Here is an 8,656-nt window from a genome sequence, read left to right as displayed (position 1 = left end):
CCAAACCATTCTATGATTCTATGAAATTTTATCTGTGCAGGATGGACAGGAAACAAAAATTTTGCAAATGCGTGGGTAAGTAATATGCAGCAAGTGCAGTCCACACAAACAAAGCACCACTAAAGAGTTAGGAGTAGCATACAAAGAAAATCAGATTGCAATATAAGACAGAGATAAGAATTCTTCAACACCAAAAGCAAATTAAATGAACATATAAAGATTGAACTCTTTCTCAATGAACAATGAAAAGTCCACAAGTGCTGCCACACAATCTAGTTGAGTGTGATGGTTGCTAAGCCTTTGAAAACTAGGAACTTAACAAACTCCTGCAATACAACCTACTCTTGTAGTATGGCCTCAGAACACCACATATTACTTCTAGCTCCCTATCACTACTACAAAACAGCGTAGAAACAAGGCAAATGAGTTCAGCAGTATGAATTTTAAAGTTCTCTCTTGATTAAATCAGAACGCTGTGCAATCCCCAAACCCCCAGCACTGGCAAGAATACTTAAGAACATGAGGAACACATAATCTCTAGACTACAGTACTTACCATAGAAGACATGCAGGTCAAAATAATAGTCAGTTCAAAATCTACAGAGCCTACCACAAGCATGGAAAATGCATCTTCAGCTCCACGACTTCAGGTTGGGCATACCAGTGTCTATGCCCCTATTTATAGACCCTGCTCCACAAAAGCTGTATCACCTTCTTCCATTATTCTTTCCTGCTCTTCAATTACCCCTCATTATCTCACGGTATAGATACTATCAGACCACTCTTTCTCCAGGAGCAGTTTGGCAAGTCACTACTGTGAAGTTACATAAGCCAGTGCTGAAGGGGAATTTCACTCGTTTTGATGGAATAGTCTTTGCAGCACTTCTCAGGATCTTTAATGACTTTAAGGCAGTGAGGCATTAACCATGACATGCATGACAACTGCAGGGATGTTATTAATAATATGAGAATGCTGAATTTATTTGTAAATAGGGCACATGACAGTTAGAAGCTCATATGAATGTACTGAACTGAATGAGCTGTGGTAAGAAACTTAAAACAAAGGACAATGACCACTGATAAAGACACCACAAAAGTATATCTAAAGTAATACTGAAAAAAACTATCTGCTACCAAGATTTGTAACAAACGCTCAGCAGTTTATTTTGCTGAACAAGCTTGGGGTGGTGGGGATACAAGTTCTTAAAGAAGATTCTCCCCAACACTAAGTAACAAAATTATTTGTCTGAGCTCAAGCTAATGAATTGGAAAGACAATTTAGAAGGTCTAAAGTGGCAAGTTGACATCTACCACGACTTCCATCTAGAAAATGCTGAATCCAGACATACTTATTTAACACTTTTGAGACATTCCCCAAGACTTTTGTTCTCAGTAACTCTGATTGCTAAATTCCAGTCAGTGCAACTGAAAAGAACTGCAGGACTTGGTTAACTAAGAGCTGCTAAGATGAACATGGTCTAGATGCAAGGGCCTGCCACGTGTAACTTGTAGTAAAGGAACTGCATGATTTCCCACAAGAGTTGGGCAAAAACGGAATACAGGAAATTCTATTTAAATGTATGAAAACCCCTTATTTTAACTGCAGGGGTGACTGAACACTACAACAGGTTGCACAGAGATGCTATGGCATCTCCTTCCTTCGATATATCCAAAACCCAACTAGAGAAGGTTTTGAGCAACTCACTCTAGGTGACCCTACTCTGAGCGGGGCTGTTGGACTAGCAGCCTCCAGACATCTCATCCAACTTCACCCTTCTGTAATTCCATTATTGAAGTTTTTAAGTCCTGATTTGTTTGAGTGCACAAAATCGTTGGAGGTACTGCCACATCAAGCTTTTGGGTGCTCAAGTTACTCCTTACTCGAACATGATAGAGAGCACCACCAGGAAATTTAACCACGACTGAAGTTTTTGGTAAGAGAGTAGTAGCTCCTGACCTATCTCAGCGTAACTCCAGTATCAGCTGTGTTGAGTATGGTCATTTCCCTAGAAGATATCAGAAGCTGCTCTGGGATGCTAACACAACTTCATCCATTTAGGAAGTCAATTTCCTTATGAGACTACTCCCACCACAGCTGCTGCTGCAGTGATGTCCCTCATACCCACCCAAAATTGGAATCTAATGGAATCCAAGTATCTTTTAGTGGAATAGAAGGGAGTGCTTGGCAGATATTTCTGTCAGAGGGGAGTCTCAAAACCCAGATCCAGCCTCTGCAGTTACCACAGTTGACCACATTAAGTTAAACAGTCATTGATAGTCCTTCTGTGAATTTATAATTTTAATTACAGCAAACAATCTATGACAAAATTTTAATTACAACAACATTGAAGATTACTGTTAAAACTGTTAAATGTAATTAAAGGTATTCTATTACTCACCATCAAATCTTTCACTCTGTTGCTTAGCTGATCAATAAATAATATTGGAAGGTAATGCACTGTCTTCCCCAACTGAACCCTAGGATGTTTAAACATGGATTTTATGACTGCAGTGATCTAAAAAGAAAACTACTTTTATTCAAAATACCACTCACTCATCACTTTCAGATCTACCCATGTAGATATTTCCCACCATCTTTTCAGACACATTTTCTTTTAACACACAGCAAGAAAGAAGCCACTAGTCTAGAGTCTTTCCTTGAGAGATGTCTGTATAAAAAATCAGTAGGCATGTCACATTCCTCCTTTCAGTTTGTTTTTACTTCTCTGTAGAAAGACAGAACAAGCAACAACAACAAAAGAATTGGTTGTGATGATGCTGAAGCTGCTGCATGACCAACGGTAGAGGAAATTAAAAAGTTTGTTGAAGAAAAACGTGCTGAAGTTTACTACCATATATTTCTATCCTTTGTCTCAAGTATCCCTCTCCTACTGCAACAATGACAACCCTCCACCATCTCCCCCACTCCTCTGCATCCCCAATGACATCAGGTCAGCAACAGCACATGCTTTAGCTGGCACAGGACTATGAACATGATGGCTGGCATGCACACCAGAAGCTTAGGTACTACTGGAGAGAGTGCACAAGCAGTAGAAATCTTCCCTGCCTTCTCCTCACTCATTTGGATGCACTCATTTGGATTGCTCTATGACCTCACCAACCTGCATGAAACCAATAAACACCTACCAGCCTTTAAGCGCTCTACAAAACTGACCACTGGGAAGTCATTTAGAAAATTATGACCAATATGCAATTGCTTTACCAGTATCTTAGAAAAGTCTTTAGCCTAATTTCCTAAGATAGACAAGCTCTTAAAATTCTTCACTAGAATAGCACTTATCTACACTCTGATGTTATCGGTAAAAGTCTATGTAACTAGCATAAAGGAGCTTTTTAAAGCCTGAAAGTTGAATTTTAGTTGTTAACAAAAGAAAGAAGTCTCTATGCATGCTAAGAAATTTTGCATACTAAATACACAAGGGTACACAGTAATACAGGAAAGTATAAACTTGAGACTCAGAAATACTGTGCAGTTATTTAACTGAAGAGTTTTAAATTTCTATGCAACAACTACAATCAAAGCTGCTGCTAGTGGAATTGCAGCAGGCTATTTCATATCCAAACTATTTCCTGTGTAATGCAATGATAAAACAGCATTAATGTGTATCTAAACATGACCAGAAAAGATACCCTTGTTCATCAACCCCAGCCCAACCCCTCCTTGTTACGGGTCTACCTTATGAGTTGCTAAGTTTATCTCCTGTGGTGGGGAAGCTATTCCAGAACCCCAGGGTCTGCTGATTAAGCAACTACTTCTGGATAGAACAGGATACTTGTAGAGAAAGGCATCAACATACGGCAGCACAAGCCAATACGGCACTATTTATATGGTTAACACTGGAAGTAATTTAAGCAAGCTATGAACAGAAGCTACTGCCTGCATTTAGTGGCCCAAAAACCTACCCCTGCTTTTTACTATTTTCTTGAGAAAATTACATAATGCAGGAACACACACTGCCAAAGTAAAATAAAGCCAATCATAGAGGCAGAAAAAAAATGCCATAGGAGATCAGCTGTGCCACTTAAGCACTTGCAGTTTGTATAGAGAATTTGCAGAAGAAGGATAACTGGAAAGGTGAAGGGACAGTAACTGGTTTAAAGGCCAGAAGTATGATTTGAGAACAAAGGGAAATGAAGTCTACTGTAGCATTTTACTTGTGTCTTTGTAGTTCTGCTTTATCTTACTATGATAACTCCATATAAAAAAGTATTTTAAACTCTGAGCTTCCCAGGAACAAGGTATTTCCAATACAGTACTGTAGTACATGGTATCTTACTAATTGTCACTACTGAAATGCAAGCATTAAGAGTATCGATTCTTCTCTCCTAAGCTCCAATTGAAACATAAAATACTAAAGGAAGCCAGGGAGGATTTTTTAAGAAATGTGTAGTAAGTTTATGATAACAAATTAGGAAAATTAAGTCATCAACTTACATCTTCATGTAACGGTGAACATCAGCGGGGAGGGATGATCCATCAAACACAAAATCTTCCACCATGACATTCAAGGTTAATCTTGACCTCCAGTGAGAGACAGGTTCATCTAGAGCACTGGTCTGTTTTTCTGCTTCAATTTGCTTTAAATATACAACAAACAGACATACTTCTAAACAATACAAAATTCTGAATAGGATAGTACTCTAACTCACGAAAAATAGGGAGCTGTTAACTATAACACAAAAAAGAAGTCCACCAAGGAACACTTTACCTTAATTTTCACCAGACCATGCATTTTGCTCAAATAGGACAGAACAGATTGTAAAGGCCCACTATAATCTGACACTGAAAAACTTCAGTGCCCATTCACAGCCTTGCTCATCAAGAATGAATATTAAGGTAATTAATTTTCATACCTTAGGAATCTGGATACTAGTCAGAAAAAAATCACTTGCAAATAAGGATTGTAGAATAATCAGATGTTACTTCAAAACAGTCAAAAGGATATGGATGATGAACGGTACTAATTTGGGTGAGTAAAAAGATCAGACTACTGTTTTGAACTTCTGAGCTTCCAAATGCTCTGTAAAGCAGAGCTAAAACCAAGCATCACCTTAGCTTTCAGTAGATGCTTATCCCCAGAGCATTACACTTGCTTTTCTTCCACTGAACATCACCTGTTCTGACTTTTAGTGCTGGACTCTAGCCTCAACTCATTTTCAAATTTATTCTGTCAGGATTTAGAAACAGCATTGCTGGCTACAGGTAATTTAGATTCCAAAGGACAGAGTGGAATTCTCAAGCTCCACTGGAATATGAGGTACAACAGCCATTCACAAGTATTTCATTAAGTAACGCTACATTTCCCACCTGCCTCCATAGCATTTGTCAAAGGATACTGTCTTACTCTCCTGACACCCACCTCACTACGACCTCCTGTCACAGTCAAGTTTACATCTCTTTTACCAAAGCAAAGCGTATTATTTCCCATGAATCCAACTGACTATACAAAGCAGCATCATACTGTTACAGAACAATATAGTATTTCTACCAAAAGCAATGAATCCTTAAAGAAGTATTTAATGTTAACTAGGGAAGTGTTTTGATAGCAACCAGTGTTACAGAGGGCTCTACCTCTGCTGTGCTAATTGGTGTACTATTAGCATATAAGCTGACAATCAAGAAGAGAGGTTTTGATTTTTTTTTTTGTTTTTTTAACTAATATCATAATTAGGGTAAAGATGCAAGCACAGTAAACGCTGGCACCAGAAGCATTAGCACTAGAAGTTACTTTTTTTGCAGTTGTTCATCTATAGATGGAAACCCCACCTACCTGTGTGGCTGATTCTCCAGTGAGCAAATTAATCTCTTCTGGTTTAGGGACCATGTATGTGGTCAGAGGGCTTACTATATGCACCTGCTTACCGTCATGCCAAGGCAAAATGCCAGCATGATGAAGAAATATATATGCATATAATGTGCCATTATTCCGTGTTTTCTTTGGTACAGAGACATTCACTGTCCTGAAATACAAAAGAGATACATTATGAGATGACATAGCACATGTTGAAATATTTAGCTATTACACATAATGATCACTGAATATGTTCTAGAAGCAAGCAAGAAAAGGTTGAGAACATTAAAAGAAAAAAAAAAAAAAAGACAAGGCATTTGGGTTTCCTGGCACACAACAATTAGTTCTGGCTAATATGTCCCAATGAGCCATGGTTGGATGAGACCAATGTATACACTCCATTCGCATTTCCAAAGTTTTACTATTATCTTAAGACACTTTAACATTTGTCCAATTCATCCTTTATTACCCTAGGTAACATGGGACTGCATCATCAGATCTTCTGTTGTTTTCCTCTTCTGATAGGTCACAGGGCCAAAATTATTACAGTGCTTGTAGAAAACAGCCTTCTGTGTGCTGAATGTGTATCACAGATTGTATACACAATACAAAATTAAACAAAAAAAAAAAAAATCACAAAGTTTTGCCAAGCACTTTGCATTAATAAAGTATCTTCTCAGCTATGGCACACCAAGCACAGAACTCTAGATAGGAGCCCCAAAACATGAAGTCACTCCCCTTGTGTTAGCCAAGAAATCATCCTACATGCAACTTTGCAAAAAGCCTCCTCTACTCCTGTGTCAGTAAAACAATTTTTATATTTTAAGTCTGTCAGAGACAAAGTTTAATACGATCTAAACTGCGGACCAAGGCATTCTTTAATTATAGAAAATGCAGAATGTGAAAGAACCTGGGAGACTTTGCAACAAGACAATCAAGAATAAGACAACTATTTTAAAGAAAAAAAAGTGAGGCAGCAAATATGAAGTCCAAAAGAAGTAGTTCTAGTGATTTTAATTGTAGAGAGGCATAGAGTACAGTGTTATACTCAGAAATTTATCTAAGGGCACAATCTTATTCCACCTTAGCATCAACATCCCTTCAGAAGATCTCAAAACCCTAAACTACCAGAAAAAGGAGTTTTACTTTTACAGTTATTAGCAGTGGAATCATTACAGAAAAGCGTGAGAAGAAAGAAGCATTGCTATATTTACTAGCATAGCTTTGTTTTGCTTCTTGCAACTATGAGATGATTTACAATGTAATAAAAGTTTGTCTAAAAGCCTATTCCTCAGTGCCACATGAACTTGGCATACTATTTCCATCAAGGTAGACACTTTTCCAATATTTAATTAATGAAATATTCTAAGAATATTAACAGCAGCACTTTGTCCTCACCTCTAAGGCTGAAACCCAACAAGCATCTTTCCTGCCTTAACATGGCAAATATGGTTATTACTTTATGAAAACAAGTGTGAACTGAATAGCCTGTACAGCATGCAAAAATAGCTTTAACTCTAAAACAAAGAATGCAAGAACAACAACTCTACTCTTTCAAAACAACTATCATGAACAGTCTTTGTGCATACCTCCATACATGTAACTACCAGTTAGGATACACACTCCAGAATTAAACAAAGAATGAGTAGTTCAGATACCTACCTTTCAAATTTGGACTCTATATCGAAATCTTCCACATTCAAAATGAGATCAATATTACTCTCAGCACCAATGTTTGACCGTGTGGTAGTATACACGCTTAACTGAAATCAAAACACAACATAGAAAATCAGAGTATAGAAATATTAAACTAATGCATCCGTATGCTTAGAGCACAGAGCTGCATTTCAGCTTCACTGACTTCCTCGGTGTCGCAGTTTAACTTGGCTGGCAGCCAAACACCACACAGCTGCTTCTCCACTCTCCACCATCTGCCCCAGGGAACAGGGGAGAAAACTGGGGGATAATGGTTAAGTAGATTCACAGGTTGAGATAAGAACAATTTAATAATTGGATTAAAATAAAAACAATAATAATAGTAATAGAATATATAAGTGAGCAACGCACAGTGCAGTGGCTTCACCGCCCAGTGACTGATGTCCAGCCCGTTCCCGGATAACGATCCCAGAGGAGCGAAAATCCCAAACCTGCAACCACAATCCTGGAAGAGCGAGAGCGAACATCCCTGTCAGCCCTCACCTATACACTGAGCCTGACGTTCTGTGATATGGAACATCCCGGTCAGCCCTCACCTATACACTGAGCCTGACGTTCTGTGATATGGAACATCCCGGTCAGCCCTCACCTATACACTGAGCCTGACGTTCTGTGATATGGAACATCCCGGTCAGCCCTCACCTATACACTGAGCCTGACGTTCTGTGATATGGAACATCCCGGTCAGCCCTCACCTATACACTGAGCCTGACGTTCTGTGATATGGAACATCCCGGTCAGCCCTCACCTATACACTGAGCCTGACGTTCTGTGATATGGAACATCCCGGTCAGCCCTCACCTATACACTGAGCCTGACGTTCTGTGATATGGAACATCCCGGTCAGCCCTCACCTATACACTGAGCCTGACGTTCTGTGATATGGAACATCCCGGTCAGCCCTCACCTATACACTGAGCCTGACGTTCTGTGATATGGAACATCCCGGTCAGCCCTCACCTATACACTGAGCCTGACGTTCTGTGATATGGAACATCCCGGTCAGCCCTCACCTATACACTGAGCCTGACGTTGTGTGATATGGAACATCCCACTGGCACATCCAAATGCCAGTTCGGACCCTTCACCCTCCTCCCAGTTTCTCCTGCACCTGCAGACCAGCAAAAC

General features: G+C 39.3%; 1 protein-coding gene across 1 annotated transcript; it reads right to left on the bottom strand.

Annotated features, from left to right (window-relative positions):
• Positions 1–2,355: 2,355 nt before the first annotated feature.
• On the bottom strand, positions 2,356–7,575 carry LOC104528874 (cleft lip and palate transmembrane protein 1-like protein; the record flags this gene model as incomplete). The annotated part of the gene is made up of 4 exons (XM_010173020.1): positions 2,356–2,477; positions 4,456–4,598; positions 5,792–5,981; positions 7,475–7,575. Coding segments are annotated over 4 exons (556 nt in total), but the record flags the coding sequence as incomplete, so codon positions are not given.
• Between the last annotated feature and the right edge of the window lie 1,081 nt (positions 7,576–8,656).

Source organism: Antrostomus carolinensis, unplaced genomic scaffold, assembly GCF_000700745.2.
Source record: "Antrostomus carolinensis isolate BGI_N321 unplaced genomic scaffold, ASM70074v2 scaffold8118, whole genome shotgun sequence".
Lineage (NCBI taxonomy): Eukaryota > Metazoa > Chordata > Aves > Caprimulgiformes > Caprimulgidae > Antrostomus > Antrostomus carolinensis.
Note: the sequence above shows the minus strand (reverse complement) of the source record. Positions and strands in the feature narration are given on the sequence as shown.